We start from the raw sequence: 17,880 nt of genomic DNA, 5'->3' as shown, positions 1-17,880 counted from the left end.
TCTCCAAATTATGAGCATACTAACATTTAAAGCATTTTAGTTTTAATATTGTACAATATATTCATAATCATTTAAGTGACCTTTATTTTATAGAGCCATGGTGTCACAGAACACTACAGCACAAAAACAGGCCCTTCAGCTCATCTAATCCTGCACTATAGATCTGCCTAGTCCTATCGACCTACATCCAGGCCATAGGCCCCCATATCTCTCCTATCCATGTACATATCCAGGTTTCTTGATCTTGCATTTAATCTATGCCTCTCATAATTTTGTCAAATCTCCCCTCATTCTTCTATGTTCCAGGGAATAAAGTCTGAACCAACTCAACCTTTCCATATACCTCAGATTCTCAAGTCCTGGCAACATCCTTTTAAGTCTTCTCTGCTCTTTTTCAATCTTATTGACGTATTTCCTGTAGCACGGTGACCAAGGCTGCACACAATACTCCAAATCAGCCTTCAGCGATATCTTGTAGAACTTCAACATAACATCCCAACTCATTGTATTCACTTCTTTAATTTGTGAAGGGCGGTGTGCCAGAAGCTTTCTTTACAACCCCATCTACCCGGTGATACAACCTTCAAAGAACTATGGCTCTGTGTTCCCAGATTCCTCAGTTCTACCACATAGAGTTATGGAGATGAACAGCACAGAAACAGGCTCTTTGGGCCATCTGGTCTATGCTGAACCATTTAAACTGACTACTCCCATCGACTTGCACTGGAATCATAGCTCTCCATACCCTAACCATCCATGTACCTTAAACATCTCTTAAACATTAAAATCGAGCTCGTGGGCACCACTTGTGTTGCCAGCTCATTCCACACTCTCATGACCCTCAGAGTGAAGAAGTTTCCCCCTATGTTCCTCTTAAACTTTTTACCTTTCACCCTTAACCTATGACCTCTGGTTATAGTCCTACTCAACATTAATGGAAGAAGCCTGCTTGCATTTACCCTATCTATACCCCTTATAATTTTGTATACCTCTATCAAATCTCCTCTCAATTTTCTACATTCCCAAGAATAAAGTCCTAGCCTATACACTCTTCTTATAATTCAGTTCCTCCAGATCCGGCAACATCCTTGTAAATTTTCTCTATACTCTTTCAATCTTATTTACATCTTCCCTGTAGCTCGATGACTAAAACCATAAGCAATACTCGAACACGAGGAAATCTGCAGATGCTGGAAATTCAAGCAACACACACAAAATGCTGGTGGAATGCAGCAGGCCAGGCAGCATCTATAGGAAGAGGTACAGTCGACGTTTCGGGCCGAGACCCTTCGTCTGGATGTCGACTGTACCTCTTCCTATAGGCGCTGCCTGTCCTGCTGCATTCCAACAATACTCTAATTTAGGCCTCACCAACATCTTGTATAACATCCATCTCCTGTACTTTGATTTCTGAATGCCAATGTGCCAAAAGCTTTCTTTATGACACTATCTACCTGTAACGCCATGCTTAAAGAATTATGAATCTGTATTCCCAGATCCCTTTGCTCTTCAGCACTCCTCAGTGCCCTGCCGTTCACTGTGTAGGACCTATGCTGTTTGGACCTACTAAAGTGCAGCATCTCGCACTTGTCTGCATTAAATTCCATCTGCCAGTTTTTTGCAGCCCATTTTTCCAGCTGGTCCAGATCCCTCTGTAAGTCATGATAGCCTTCCTCACTGTCCACTACCTTGGTGTCATCTGCAATCTTTGTGATCCAGTTAACTACATTATCATCCAGATCATTGATAAAGGTGACAAACAACAATGGACCCAGCATTGATCTCTGCGGCATTCCACTAGACAGAGGCCTCCAGTCAGAAAAGCAACCTTCTACCACTCTTGTGGCTTCTCCGACAAAGCCAATGTCTAATCCAATTTACTTCCTTATGTTGAATGCCAAGTGACTGAACGTTCTTGACCAATCTCCCATGCGGAATCTTATCAAATGCCTTGCTAAAGTCAACAGTATCCTCTGCCTTGCTTTTATCTGCTTTCTTGGTAACTTCCTCGAAAAACTCCATAAGATTGGTTAGACATGACCTTCCATGCACAAAGCCATGCTGACTATCCTTAATCAGTCCATGTCTATCCAAATACTTGTATATCTGGTCCCTTAAAATACCTTCCATTAACTTTCCCCTCAACTGATGTCAGACTCACTAGCTTATAATTTCCGATATATGTTTAGAGCCTTTTTAAACAGTGGAACGACATTGGCTATCCTCCGATCCTCAGGTACTTCACCTGTCACCAAGGATGATTTAAATATCTCTGCTAGGGCCCCAGCAATTTCTGCACTTGCCTCCCATGGGGTTCATGGGAGCACCTTGTGTTCCTTTGGACCTTGCCTTTCGCAATGCCCTACCCCTCACTGTGTAAGTTGTACAGGTGAAGTCATCAGGGGCACTGAGCTGCAGCGTGTGGAAATCCAAGCAGGAATTGAAAATTGGGTTCCAAACTGACTCAGTGGCAGGAAGCAAGAAGCTTCTGCAGGGGTTTTACAGGAGTCTTGTTTTTGCAGCGATTTTATGCGTGACCCTTTCCAGGAATTTCTGTTTCCCACCCTATAACCTAACCACCTTATTTTCTACATAACCTGCAAAAGTAAGGTCTTCAGTACAGACCATTAGATCATCATCATCCAGACCACTTTAAATTAATTCATCCTATCAGAAAATGTTGAGTATTATATTTTGGGACATGTTGCATGTTTGATTTAGTGTTTTGCTTCTTGGCACAGTTCACTTTTAAGACCAAAAAGTTTCAACTTTAATGGTCAGTCACATGGAGTGACTAATGGACATCACTGAGCTTCAGCATGGCCATTATCTTATTCTGATGAGCCTTGTGCAAATTCACAAATTTTATCTTAAATTGACTAGCAAGTGGCAAGTTGAAATGAAAAGGTAAGGATAATTTAATCACTGAAAATGCAGTGGATTCTGATTGATTGGGACACTTTGGGACCAGTACATTTTGCTCCAGACAGGAGGAAGATGCAGATGTTTAAGTTAATAAGAAAGTGTACAAAAAGTATTAGATGTGATGAACATAGCAAGAGGGGAAATACTAAGATGTTTAGCACTTTGAAAGTGATAGACCGTTAAAAGAAGCAAGATATAAAATATCAGGAACTTTGAACATTATTTTTCAAACCTCGCTGAGTATAGCAGTGGTGTTAATGGATCGGAGGTTGCTAACTTTGTATCCTTGCTGTTAAGGAATGAGGGGATAAACAGAGTAATCACAAGGTGCTTAGTTTAACTTCAGTGCTGGGAAAATTGCTGGAATCACTTCCCAGGGTATATTAAACTTTATTTTAAAAGGCATAAGTTAATTAAGGTCATTCAGCATAGATTTGTTAAATAGAAGTTTTGTTTGATTATCTCTTTTTTTTTAAAGTAACTAGGACAGCGAGTGAAGACAATTTGGCAAGGCTTTTGACAAGGTCCCATAAAGAAGGCTGGGCCAAAAAGTTAAAAGCCTATGGGATCTGAGGAGGAATTGCAAGTTGGGCTCAAAATTGGCTCAATGGCAGGAAGCAAGAAGTTTCTGTGGGGGATCTCACAGGAGTCTTGTTACTGGACCAATTTTAAATGTTTTCCATCTAAACATTGGGGGGGGGGGTGCGGAGAAATGATAAAGAAACGTAGATGATAGAAAAAAGGCTGATTGGTTGATATGTAGGATGGAAGCTTCAGAATGCAGTAGGAAGGTATAATTGTCAGATCAGTTGGGCGTACTAATGGCACATGAAGTTTATTGCAGAGAAGTGAAAGTTTATACTTTTCTGGAGATGTGGCAAATCAATAAATGTGAGAATACTGAGCAGTGTGGAGAAACGGACACCTGTAGTCTATATCCAAAGGTATTTAAAGATAGCAGGTTGACAAGAAGGATAAAAAGGCATAAATGATCCTTTTTATTAGCCAAAGCAGAAAATGTAAGAGCTGAGAGAGGTATAAATGTATTTAACACTACTTAGATCACAGCTTGAGTCCTACATACACTTCTGGTCTCCACATTTTGGGAAAGAAAATGGCACTGGTGAACCTCATTATGCTAAAAATGCAAAACAGATGTGGATTGCTGTTTTCTGTTGATTGGAGCTTGTATATTAATATGCATTTTAAAGTATTTTACTGAATCAGTTGAGAGCTTTTTTTATGGCTGGTTATTTTCTGACTCTGAAATTGATTTTTCCGCAGTACCCTAACTAATGTAATATGATAGGAAAGACACTCCAGAGCAGTTGATCTTAATGATATTAAATTGACCTATTTTTGACTCCAGTTATATTCATCTGTGTTGCTATGCAGAAGAAACCACACAATAATATTGCATATCTAAATGGTAAATGCTGGGAATGTGCATTTTTTTCATTTACATTTGATAATATCACAGCAGCACAACAGTTTTAAATGAATTTTATTCAAATAATTTTCAGTGTCTTATTCCTTAAGATGCACTCAGTCTGGTCATCTTTTTCCTCAGGGAAAAAAAAATAAAATTCTTCTCCAATAATGTAGATCTTTTTCCTTTGTTTGAGCAAGTTGTGTTTTCAAAGTGAAAAATAACTTGATGGAATTGGGACCACTTCCACTTAAGAGCACCATTTCACAAATGTAGTTCACAACTAAAGTTACGTGGTCAACATGGGCTGGAGATTCAAAAAGATGGCCTCCATTATTGTGTGAAATAACAATTAACTATTATGTAGTGTTCAAATTTATCACATAAAAGCTAGAAAAGGAATCTGAAATGTATACTGTCAGAGGGGGCCAAGTTTTGTTGTTCCTTGTAATTCAAGTTTGCCACATAATATATTTGGGAATTGAAAGGTGTTGAATCTTAGTACTGCATTCAAATAACTGTTGTACCTAAGTATTGAACACCGTTCAAATTACCTTGCATTTTTATCCAAAATACCTTGTGCCATTTCCTCAATGCAGTCCTTAACCTCAAGGTAACTGAAGTAATTATCCAAATGTTACAAGAAAATTTGGCCTTGTAGTATCCATGCAAATAATATGTCTAACAACCATTTTCTTGAAGTTCCAAATTATTGGCAGTTGCCTCCTGTTTGCGACCGTCACTATTTGCAGAGCTGGTGTGGAAGTACGATGCTGCTTCACTTTACCTGAGCTCCCAGCAACAGCTACTCTACTAAAACCAGTGAGTGGAAAGGGGCTAAGAGTTGTGGAACTAAAGTGGTCAGTCATGGGTTTTGAGCCCAGAAGTCAATGTCCTGACAATGTCTGCATTACTTGTGCAGGGGTGGGGGTTTTCATATGATGGCAGGCATTCTCTTTGAAAAATTTCTTAAAAAACAAATGCTTGTAACAGTATGATCTATTCTGTGCACTAGTTAGTGGGGCTATTCAGAATGAATTAGTTGCTGTGGCATACAGATGTGAGACTGTTCTGCTCTGAAGGTCTCCTTATTAAAACATTGTAAAACCATGAAAATGCTTCTGAATAATCCCTTTGAGGTAATTATTGAGACTTTGTTCCTCTCTTCTCTTGCCACAATGCCATGGAGTTCTTCTTCCATAAAGTCCTCAAATACATTACATTTACGGGTGATTTTTATTTTTGTTTTGTTTGCAAACTTGCCTTATTTCAACTATGCAGTCAGCTATGTTTGCATGGTTTACATAGGACAACCCACATGCTGCACGGAAAACATTTAGTAGGCAAAAAGTTCACTTGTGTATTTTACCATAATGTAAATTCAGATTGGGGCCAGTTCCATGTGGACTTCATCTTAAGTTGCACAAAATTGGTTTTATTTTTAAATTGGTATGTACGGAAAAGTACTTTGGAGGAATATGTGGATGTAAATGTATTCCAGTCATAATCCTGTTGATCAAAATTCTCAATGACCGAAGATGGAAACAGATCACTTATGGAAGGGATGTGGAGCAGGGTAGTTGTTTCTCTCAAACTCCTTTAAATATATCCATTGTACCGAGTTTAGACATTTGAAAGAGATTCAAAGGTAATTTATTTTCCTTAGCCCAGTCTACATAATTGTATCCCAATGTATTAATGAGGAAATGAGTGAGGACCAGAATTTGAAATGAGTGAGATTTAAAGAAGAACATGCATGTTATCCAAAAACAGCTTTTAATTCATAATCAGTCATTTTTTCCCTGACTATATTTAATGTGAATCTCCTTATTACATTTTATTGAATTTGGTAAACAATTCTTGCATGCGCTTCAGTTTTAAATTTGATATATAATCTTATTGAATGTTGTTTTGTTCCACAGGCAGTAATGAACGTATACTCCAGTTAAATGCAGTTCTTGTGATATTTTGTACATCTCTTTTTTCCTCAGTTTTGAGAAATACTTTTTGATGTGTTCATTGACTCACAATGGAAAGGATCTATTTAAACCGGTGCAATCCAAGAAGGTCGGGACATATCGCAATTTTTTCTATCATATCAAATGGGATGAACTGTGAGTATATTTTTGTTTCGCGTGCACTCAATTGAGTTCTTGGACTGGAAGGAATCTGAAATAATTTCTTTTTTTCTTGAAATACTCTAGTCAGCATCATTTGTGGAAAGAGAACAAATCTAATATTTTAGAGCACTGATCTGCCTCAGAGCTTTAAAAAGTCATTGACCTTAAATGTTTGTTCTCACTATCGGTGCCGCCTGATTTGTGAAATATTTACCGCATTTTCTGTTCTTATGAGCTGCGTATTGATTGAGTTTTGCAATACTGTCAGAAGTGCTGCCAACCATCAATTTTTTTTTCCATTTTCTGTCAAACTTGGATCTCCTGGTGATCCAGCCAATTGAAGAAATTAGCTATTGTACCAAACCACTTGAGGAATGGCACTTTACAGAGTTGGTTGCTACATGCTAAGGTATTGAGTGAGTTTGAGTGCTGTAGGCAACCAATTTTAGAAGGAGCTGTGGTAATGGCTCTTTTCATTTCTGCAATTCATACTTGACCATTTTGGTTGAGAACTGGTTTGTGCTTGACTGTAATGTGTTCATTGGTCGTTTTGTTCACAATACAAATTTGAAGTTGAAAAATAGCTGACTGGAAAAGCTGTGGAACCTGATTTGATAATGCACTGAATCATACTGGTACAAACACCAGGATAAGTAGGAAGATGTAGGAGGGAGGATTTGGCGAACTGATATGGATGAGGGGGAGGAGGTGTGATGGGGGAAGGTGGAAGAGAAAATTAGCCTCGTTTCATTCTATTGATGGCTTTTCAAAAGAGTCAACTTGGAATTTAAAGGCAAGTTGCAACTTCTTTATAGTTCCTGAACCCTTGTTTATGAAGATTGAAATGCCATGAGCAACCATTTTTAGTTTCCCTTTCATCTAACAATGTAAGGTTGGAGGTGATGAATATCTTTCCTTTTTATTTAAAATTTTTCTTGTCACCTGCATTTAAGTCCATGCGATCCCCAGGTAATGGATGCTCCCTGTTTTTAAAGATGTCAATTTTTGTCATTACATCAGAAAATAGACAAAAATCACTCCATGGTAACTCTATCTCCACAGTATTGTAATGAATGCCATCAAAAGCACATACGGCTAAGGAAACTAATTCTGCCCTCCAATGGAATGAATGTTTGTGTGTATGTCAGACTTAAGAATTTAATATTATGAAAGCTTACTTAAACATATGGGTGCTCATAAATTGGGCATTATTGGGCAATAATTGAGTACCCTTAACACTTAACCCTGGTACAGCCTGTATGCCAAAAATGATCTCAGTGGTGTTGAAATGAGATCACTCAAATAGGCTATAGTTTAAAATGCTCAATGGGATCCATGTAGAATGGTCACCGAAGAGTAAGTTCAGAGGACAAACTTTCAAATGCTTTGTGATCTTTTGACCTCTCTGCAGCTTTCACTTTTTTTAAATTGACATCTTCAATTGTTGTACAAACAGAAAGTCAGAAAGAGCTACAAACAACTATTTATGGCTTTCCTTTTGATTTACTGATGTTGCCTATTAGGCAAGTTTTCACTCACATCTTCAACCTGGAACAGTTCAGCTGCTTCCTTTGATAAGTTAGTCATATTGTAGTTGTGCTCTCCCAACAGATTTGGTCAACTTTCAGGGAGGTGGAGCAGATAGTGAGAACAATAATGTAAGACTTGCCACCAAACACAGGAACAAATGCGAAATTACACTGTTCGTTTTAATGTAATTGAGAGGCAAATTTGCTAATTCTGTCTATAATGAAGTTTTTTTTTGAAAAGATTAGCAGATACTATTTTTGAAAAAAGCATTCTCACACAAAGCTAAATTTAGACTGTTCCTCATGAGTAATCCCAGCAATGTAAAACTATTGAATAGAAGGAATTTGTGGTTTTCACTGCACTTGAATAGGAACAGCTTCGAAGTTAATGATTCTGAAACTAGGTCATCAGTGCTAAATTGTTTGTACAACCACGGGCTTACATTGTCTTGCAATGAAATTGTAATGCCTCATTTTCTTTGAGGATGCCTTTTTCTGTGTCATTCCATATGTGGTTTATGATTAATGTTTTTAATCATATGCTTTTCAGTTTCACTTGGTCAATAGCATTAATATGAAAACCTTGTGTTAATTTTTAAATGCTTTTTCAGTTTCAATCCTGGCCACCTTAAATGGTTCAAATAAATATTTCTACAAACTACTACTTTGTAGTCCCTGACCAGCCACTTAATGTCCTTGCCTTTCAGAATCAGTTTTCCTGTTCAGATTTCACAATTGGCCCTTGAAACAATGCTACGCCTCAATTTGTATGGAGTTCCAAATCCCTCAGCAGCTGGATCGCCGGATTCTAACAAACAAAGGAAGGGACCAGAGTACCTCGGTCGAGTCTCTGTGCCTCTCTTTGACTTTAATCGGTAATATTCTTTATCTCATCTCCTCAGCACACTGTGACAAGTTAGATGAGTATCCTATGTTGACGGATTATGCTGATTTTCAATTTCGGGCTCCATAGAGAGCTGCCAGCTTGTTGCTATTGACATGTTTGCACATTCTGGACTTCAGTTGAATCCAGTTGAGTTCCTGGTGGTGCTGAGACAAGGGAACAGATTCACTTCATACCTGGCTAGTCAAACACCTCTGCACCATCCACACAAGTGGGACCTCCCGGTGGCCAAACATCTTAATTCCAATTCCCAATCCCATTCCGACATGTCGATCCATGGTCTCCTCTTATGCCAAGATAAGGCTACCCTCAGGCTGGAGGAACAACTGTTATATTCTGTCTGGGCACCCTTCAACCTGATGATATGAATATCAATTTCTCCTCTCAGTAAATTAAATCCCCCCCTCCCCCTCTGTTCTCCACTCTGACCTTTTACTACTCCTCACTTGCCTATACTTCTCTTGGGTTCCCTCCTCCTTCCCTTTCTCCTATGGTCCACTGTCCTCTCCTGTCAGATTCTTTCTTCTCCAGCCCTTGAAATTTCCCACCATCCTGTCTTCATCTATCACCTTCCAGCTAGCCTCTTTTCCCTCCCCCGCCCCCCACCCCCATCTTTTTCTTCCAGCATCTTCCCTCTTCCTTCTCAGTCCAGAAGAAGGGCCACGGCCCGAAACATCGACTTTGTATTCCCTACTATCGATGCTGCCTCACCTGAGTTCCTCCAGCATTCTCAGTGTGTTGCTCTGCATTTCCAACAACTGCAGACTTAATCTCGTGTTTGGTTTCAAGTTTATGCCCGGCCATCGATTGAGAATCTCATTCATCCAAATGGAGTTATTTTGTATTGTATTCAGTAATTTAAATGTAGTTCAACTATGTCTGAATGTACCTAATTACTGCAGATACACAGAAACAATAGGAAAGGTCTTCTGACCAGATTGTCACGTACGTCAAGGTGCAAAGAAATTCCCATGCATGGTGAAAATAAGGTCAATGAAGTGCAAAGCATAGAACTGTGGTTTAAAGATTGTATTTCAGTCTGAAGTAGCACAAAAACAAATGTGAAGTAATGTGGCAATAATGGAATAACTAGGAGGTAAATTATGAATATGGAAATGTGGCCATTGGGGTGGTCCTGCTGCCCGAGGCCCTCTTGCTAGTACCCTGCTCCATTTTGCAGGACCTAAGCCGTGGCTCTTCCAACACCTTGGGAGCCTTGCAACCACAAAACGTTGGTGCACCTGCAAGGCACAAGTTAGATCCAAGACTTTATATTTGACAAACACGTTACTGGCTATGTTTCCAATAGTGGCAGAGTCTAGGACCAGTGGGTGCAGCCTAAGAATAGGAGGACGTCCCTCTAGAGTAGAGACAGGGAGGGATTTCTTTAGCCAGAGGGTGGTGAATCTGTGGAATTCATTGCCACAGACGGCTGTGGAGGCCAAGTCATTGGGTATATTTAAAGCAGATGTTGATAGGGTCTTGATTAGTAAAGGTGTCAAAGGTTATGGAGAGGAGACAGGAGAATGGGGCTAAGAGGAATAATCACCCTTGGCTGAATGGCCTAATTCTGCTTCTGAGTCTTACGGACGTATCTGCTTTATTTCACAGTGTGTTAACAAGTGGAAGAAAACTACTTGGTCTCTGGATATCAGAGTCTGTGAATCCAGGTGGTACGACTATCAATAAAAAGGGGAGCTCAATGGAGAGAGTTGTGTTGCAGGTGAATTTAGATCATTCTGAAAGAAGTTTCATCTCAAATATTGTCCTCTAGTGATATTTTCAACTTTATGTTCTTTTCCATGAAAACCTTGTTTGATTTGTAAATAGAAATTTCAGCTAGTAACTGGAAGTGATAATTTGCTACAAAAGGGAACAGACTTTTTAGATAAATTAAACTATTAATTTAACTGAGCATACTTTGCTAATGAATGACCAAAGCCAAAGACATATTTCAGCTGAAGCTAAATGCTGACTTTAAAAATGCTGGGCCTCAGTGAGCTCTAATGATTTCCCATCCCGATACCATGTTTTCTTTTTGATCTTTTAGATATTCGATATACTTTTTTGCCAATATTTACGCTGTAACAAGCATCCAGATTTCCTTGCAGACAACCCCTGAGACCTTGAATTTCTTTTAATGATCACCAAAAACTTGAAACAAAATGCATCTTGTGCTATAACAATAAATCTTGTTTGTTCTGTCTCCTTGTGTGTTTTATATGCTTTAAGTGTATATTACTTGTATACGACAGGCCACAAGATAGCAGACTCTAACTTTTACCTTCATTTTCAATTTAGGTGGATTTTCCATCATTTGCATTTGACATTCTCTACTATCCTCCAGAATCCAGCCGAATGACTGAGTTCGGGTTTGAAACACTCGATCAAGGTTTCCAGAAACAGCTTCTTGACGTGTTTGCTAAGGATTTGACATTTGAGTAGGTTCTTCATGTTCAGTTCAGCATTATATTTGAATTTGCTACTCATGCAGTGTTCTGTTCAATGCACCATGTGTATCGTTCAGCTTATGATATTCATTTGGATATACAATCATAGATTTTGGGAAAAAAAATGAAATGATACAAAATTAAATACGTTCATCTGGTATGCCTTTTAATCTGCAGTGAAGTAGCTGTTTAACAAAGGTGAACTGATGTCAAATTCAGAAAATGAATTATTTCATAGATTTACTTGGCTGATTTAACAGTGACAAAGGCAATATTTATTTTTAACCTTGACGTTGAAAAGATTACTACTGCATATGAAAGATAATGCCTGATGGGCCAGTATTCCAGTGACACCCGTGTTTAGCTCCCCACACATTTGTTGGTGAAAACAACATATCATTTAACCAAGCAAGACTGAGATTTTCCGTATCCAAAGCCAGATTCTTATTGCAGAGCTCCTCTGTCTCTCTCCTTCCTTCCTTCCTTCCTCTTTCCTTCCTTCCTTCCTCTTTCCTTTCCTCTCTCCTTTCCTCTCGAGTATGCATTTTACAAATAACTGTGGTGTCACATCCAGAAGGTTGGTTCTATCTGTTATCAGATCATAAGTCAAGTCAAGTCAAATTTATTTATAAAGCACATTTAAAAACAACCCATGTTGATCAAAGTGCTGTACAAACCATAACAGGTAGCCAAAATCACAGATACAAGAAACACAGATATAAACAACAAGGCACACAGCTTATAGGCACAAAATAAACAACACGTGAGCCTAGGCACAAGCCAAAAATCAGCCACATCAGGAAGATTCAAATGCTAGTGAAGCTGGACTTAAGAGTCAATGGAGGGGGACAGATCTGATAGGGAGGGGAATGCTGTTCCACAGTCTAGGGGCTGCAACAGTAAAGGTGCGGTCACCCTGAACTTAAATTTAGATTGCCGGACAGCCAGGATCCCCAAGTCAGCCGACCTGAGGGACCTGGAAGTAGAATAAGGGGTTAGAAGGTCTGCGATATAGGAGGGGGCCAGCCCACTTAGGGCTTTATAAACAGACAGGAGAACCTTAAAATCAATTCTAAACCATACTGGTAGTAAGTGGAGAGAGGCCAGGATAGGAGTAATATGGTCCCTCTTCCAGGCACCTGTCAGGAGCCTGGCTGCAGTGTTCTGGACCAGTTGCAGGCGTGACAGGGACGACTGACTAATCCCAGTACAGTATACAGGGAGTTGGAGTAGTCCAACCGGGAGGATAAAAAGGTGTGGATGACTTCCTCGAGATCTTTGAAAGAGAGAAACGACTTGTAGTACGAAGCTGGAAAAAACGTAAAGAAATATATTTGGCAATTCAGTTGCTATTAAAACTTGCTTAAAGTCTGCTAAGAATTCTGCATTCTTAGCTGTTGATTTTGGTTTGGATTTCTGTTTTTTAGTGCATTGATTCTAGTACACTCACTTTCAGTAACTTGTTCATGTACAGACAATAATATTTAAATAATAAATATTTTATTTATTTATTGGGATACAATATGGAATAGGCCCTTCCAGCTCTTCAAGACATACTGCCCAGCAATCTCTGGATTTAACCCTAGCCAATTTAATCCTAATCCTAGGACAATTTACAGTGACCAATTAATGTTTGAACTGGTACGTCTTTGGACTGTGGGAGGAAACTGGAGCACCCTGAGGAAACCCATATGGTCACGGAGAACGCACAAGCACCTTACAGACAGTGGCAGGAATTGGGCCTGGGTTGCTGGTGCTGTAAAGCATTGTGCTAACCTCTGTTGTGCCGCCCTGAAAAAGGTTACAGTTCAATTTAAGTGCACATTAGGTGCTTGCAATATCTTAAGTTCAAAGTAAATTATCAAAGTACAATTTTAGTTGTCATATACTGCCTTGAGATTCATTTTCTTGCAGGCATTGTCAGGAAAACAAAAAAACTAATAGAATTCACAAAAAGAATACATAGACAAAGACCAGCAAACAACCAATGTGCAGAAGACAGATTGTGTAAATAAAAACATACAACTGAGAGCATGGGTTTTAAAGAGTCTTGGAAAGTGAGTCTGTAGGTTGTAGAATCAGTTCAAAGGAGTCCAGATTGAAGTTATGCATACAGGTTCAGGAGCTTAATGGTTGGAAGGTTGTAGCTCTAAGTAATACCTTGCTTCCGTTTCTGTGGTGCCAGTATCCTGGTATCATGCCTGCAGCTGCCAGAACACCCAGTATTCATCTTATGTAATTCTTCCTTCATGCATCAGATCAGATAAAATGTCTGTGCATATACTTGACCATGAAGCTACTACCGAGCCTCATTGTGCAGAAAAATACAAACTGCTTCTACGGATGCCTGACCCATTGAGTTCCTGCAGCAGAGGAATAGTTGACATTTCAGGTTTGCGCGATGCAGTAGCCTCCTAATAGTAGCCATGTATTTTTGAATTCATTCGAAGAATGTGGGCTTCGCCAGGATTTAATTACCTGGCCCTAATTGCCCTTGAGAAGGTGGTGGTAAGCTGTCACCTTGAACTGCTACAGTTCTTAAGGTGGTGGTGGTATACCCACTGTGCTGTTATTTCTCAGATTTTAACCCAGCAGCAGCAAAGTTTTTCTAAGTTAGGATGGTGTGTGGCTTGGAGGGCAACTTCTAGGTGCTGGACTTCACATGCTTTTGCTGCCCTTGCCCTACTGGCTTGTAGAGGACATGGGTTTGAAAGGTGCAGTCTGAGTGGACAGTGTTACAAACTGCTGCTACTGTGCATCGAGGTTGGATTGAGTGAATGCTTGCAGATGAGGTATTTACCCTGTAGGCTGCTGTATCCTGTACGGGGTCGAGCTTCAGTGTTGCTGAAGCTGCACACATCCAGCTAACTCTTGTCTGAATTATGCCTGTCTGGGATAGATACCACAGGAATGGTTTGTGAGCTAAGAATGTAATGCAATGTGCTTACTCCTTCACAGAATATTGTGAGTCTCATTTTATGGAGAAGGTGGTTTGTCCTTTATAGTAGGATAATGAAAATGATTGTTTTAACAAGCAATTTTATTTATCTGCAGACTGTCCAAGGCAGATAAAGAGCTTTTGTGGGATAAGAGGCAGTATTGCTTTTCCCACATTAATAGCCTTCCCAAGATACTTGCTAGTGCACCAAGTTGGGACTGGGATGCTCTACCAGAAATCTACTCTCTTCTCCAACAATGGACACCACTCCCTCCCATCTCTGCTCTGGAGTTACTGGATTCCAAGTAAGATTTCTTACTAACATCTGACTTTTCTTCAAATGGAACCGTAATGTTACTTAGTTTTATTTTTCTGACTGGAAGCCTGTGATTAGTGATGGGCCTCAGAGATTGTTTGCTGGATCTGTTGTTGACTGTCATCTATATCAGCGATCTGAAATGATAATGTGGTAAACTGGGGGAGCAAGGAAGACTAGCAAAGCTTGCAGCGAGATCTGTACCAGCTGGAAAAATAAGATGAAAAATGGCAGATGGAATTTAATGCAGTCAAGAATGTTAGGGCTTAAGTGAGGAGCGATTCCTTAACCAGGTTATTTAGAATTCTCTTCCTCAGAAGACCGTGGATGCTAAGAACTCCAAGACAAATAACTGTGACCAATGAGTGGGGTGTTCCAGCTGTCATCGTTGGTATCTCTGTTCATTAATCATGTAAATGATTTGGACATGAATCTACATGAAACGATTAGCAAGTTTGCTGATGATACTAAAATAGGGAGTCTTGTTGAGAGTGAGGCAGGTTACAATGAATTACAGAGATATCTTGAACATTTAGGGAAGTGGACTGAAGAATGGCAAATAGATTTCAACTTAGATAAGTGTGAGGTGATGCATGTAGGACATTCATGGGGACATCCTTCAATATGCAGCCGGTTTTAGGTGCAAGCTTTTTTCTGTTAGCTGTTCTCAGACAGATAAAGGAAATGATCTGAAATTGTGATCCACAGCTTTCTATTAAGTTCAAGCCACAGCTGATATTCAGGAAAGCTATTTGCGTGTGATTGTTGGAAGTCTGTAACTGTGACCATTTGGTGAGGGCAGATTCTAGGTTTTACACAGGCCACCCATGAGCAAGGAACTAAATCTTTGACGATCATCATCCACAACAACACCTCTTTAGTCAAGAAAGCGGAGTAGCATCTCTGCTTCCTGAGGAGATTGAGATGAGTGAGGCTTCCCCCCCTCCCAACCACCTCCATTCTAACCTATTTTTAGAGGAGTGCCATTGAGAATTGAATTGATTTTATTTCTTACATCCTTCACATACATGAGGAGTAAAAATCTTTGTTATATCTCTATCTAAATGTGCCATGTGCAATCATAGTAATTTACAACAACTAGAACAGTCAATGTAATGTAGAGTACACTCAGATCAGCGTGAGTTCATCAGTCTAATGGCCTGGTGGAAGAAGCTGTCCCCAAGCCTGCTGGTCTAGCTTTTATGCTGTGGTATCCCTTCCCGGATGGTAGCAGCTGCAATAGATAGTGGTTGGGATGACTTGGGTCCCCAATGATCCTACGGGCCCTTTTTACACACCTGTCCTTGTAAATGTCCTGAATCATAAAGTTCACAACTACAGATGCGCTGGGTTGTCCGCACCACTCTCTGCAGAGTCCTGTGATTAAGGGAGGTACAGTTCCTATACCAGGCAGTGATGCAGCCATTCAGGATGCTCTCAATTGTGCCCCTGTAGAAAGTTCTTAGGATTTGGGGGCCCATACCAAACTTCTTCAACCATCTGAGGTGAAAGAGACGCTGTTGTGCCTTTTTCACCACACAGCTGGTGTGTACAGACCACATGAGATCCTCGGTAATGTGGATGCCGAGGAACATGAAGCTGTTTACCCTCTCAACCCCAGATCCATTGGTGTGAATAGGGGTTAGTCCATCTCCATTCCTCCTGTAATCCACAACCAGCTCCTTTGTTTTCGCGATATTGAGGAAGAGGTTGTTTTCTTGACACCACTGTGTCAGAGAGATGACTTCTTCCCTATAGGCCACCTTGTTATTGTTTGAGATAAGGCCAATCAACGTAGTGTCGTAGGCAAATTTAATTAGCAGATTAGAGCTGTGGGTGATGATACAGTCATGGGTATACAGGGAGTAAAGGAGGGGACTCAGTACTCAGCCCTGAGGGGCTCCTGTATTGAGAGTCAGAGGGTTAGAGGTGAGAGAGCCCATTCTTACAACCTGATGGCGATCTGACAGGAAGTCCAGGATCCAGCTGCGCAAGGCAGGGTCAAGGCCGAGGTCTTGATCAAACTATGGTGTTGAATGCTGACCAGCTGCAGCACCATATGGTACAGGAATTGCAAGGCATCTGACCACAAGTCCCTACGAAGGATTAGGAGGACTGTTGACAGGATCATGGAGGTCTCTCTTCCACCCATTTATCATGTGGGCTGTGTATGCAGGATCCTTAGGAATGTTCATGATCCCTCCTATCCATCAGGCAGGAGGTACTATAGCATTAGGATGGGAAACAGCTTCTTCACCCAGACAGTGAGACTACTAAACTCTCTGCCACCACCCAGGTGTCATCACTCATGAAGCGCCAGCGGTGTTGTACTGTTTACTTTTTAACTTGTGTTGTAAATGCACTTCATGTTAAATGTCAATCTTCTGGAACATTCTTTATTTATTATTTTGTGGTAATATTACTTTGTGTTGTGTGTGAGTTATATGTATTGTGTTGTACACCTTGGTCCTGAAGAACGTTATTTCATTTGGTGGTATACATGTATATAGAAACATAGAAACATAGAAAATAGGTGCAGGAGTAGGCCATTCAGCCCTTCGAGCCTGCACCGCCATTTATTATGATCATGGCTGATCATCCAACTCAGAACCCCGCCCCAGCCTTCCCTCCATACCCCCTGATCCCCGTAGCCACAAGGGCCATATCTAACTCCCTCTTAAATATAGCCAATGAACTGGCCTCAACTGTTTCCTGTGGCAGAGAATTCCACAGATTCACCACTCTCTGTGTGAAGAAGTTTTTCCTAATCTCGGTCCTAAAAGGCTTCCCCTTTATCCTCAAACTGTGACCCCTTGTTCTGGACTTCCCCAACATCGGGAACAATCTTCCTGCATCTAGCCTGTCCAATCCCTTTAGGATTTTATACGTTTCAATCAGATCCCCCCTCAATCTTCTAAATTCCAACGAGTACATGCCCCGTTCATCCAGTCTTTCTTCATGTGAAAGTCCTGCCATCCCAGGAATCAATCTAGTGAAACTTCTTTGTACTCCCTCTATGGCAAGGATGTTTTTCCTCAGTAAACTTGAACTTAATGATCTATTTGATGAAATCCACTGTTATTTTCCCTATTTATTGTACAATTCTTTCTGAAATTATCTTATCCATATTTCTTATTTTCAAAAGTTTTGCATTTAGATTTAGCCAGTATTTTGTTTCTTTTTTCTCTGTCTAGTTTTCCAACCTCTGGCCCTCCTGTCTTTGGCCCGACCCTGCCTTTGTAGGACCATCTGTATTTTGTAACACTCTG

General features: G+C 40.2%; 1 protein-coding gene across 2 annotated transcripts in view; it reads left to right on the top strand.

The window, feature by feature from the left end:
• Positions 1-17,880, top strand: part of pik3c2a (phosphatidylinositol-4-phosphate 3-kinase, catalytic subunit type 2 alpha) — a 157,791-nt gene that overhangs the window by 99,788 nt on the left and 40,123 nt on the right. For both annotated transcript variants that reach the window (XM_063061943.1, XM_063061944.1), the window contains exons 12-16: positions 6,346-6,468; positions 8,711-8,878; positions 10,519-10,630; positions 11,209-11,348; positions 14,412-14,600. In XM_063061943.1, the coding sequence (XP_062918013.1) occupies positions 6,346-6,468; positions 8,711-8,878; positions 10,519-10,630; positions 11,209-11,348; positions 14,412-14,600 (732 nt within the window). The remainder of the gene's footprint in view (positions 1-6,345; positions 6,469-8,710; positions 8,879-10,518; positions 10,631-11,208; positions 11,349-14,411; positions 14,601-17,880) is intronic.

Source organism: Mobula hypostoma, chromosome 11 (assembly GCF_963921235.1).
Source record: "Mobula hypostoma chromosome 11, sMobHyp1.1, whole genome shotgun sequence".
In the NCBI taxonomy this organism is placed as follows: domain Eukaryota; kingdom Metazoa; phylum Chordata; class Chondrichthyes; order Myliobatiformes; family Myliobatidae; genus Mobula; species Mobula hypostoma.
Note: the sequence above shows the minus strand (reverse complement) of the source record. Positions and strands in the feature narration are given on the sequence as shown.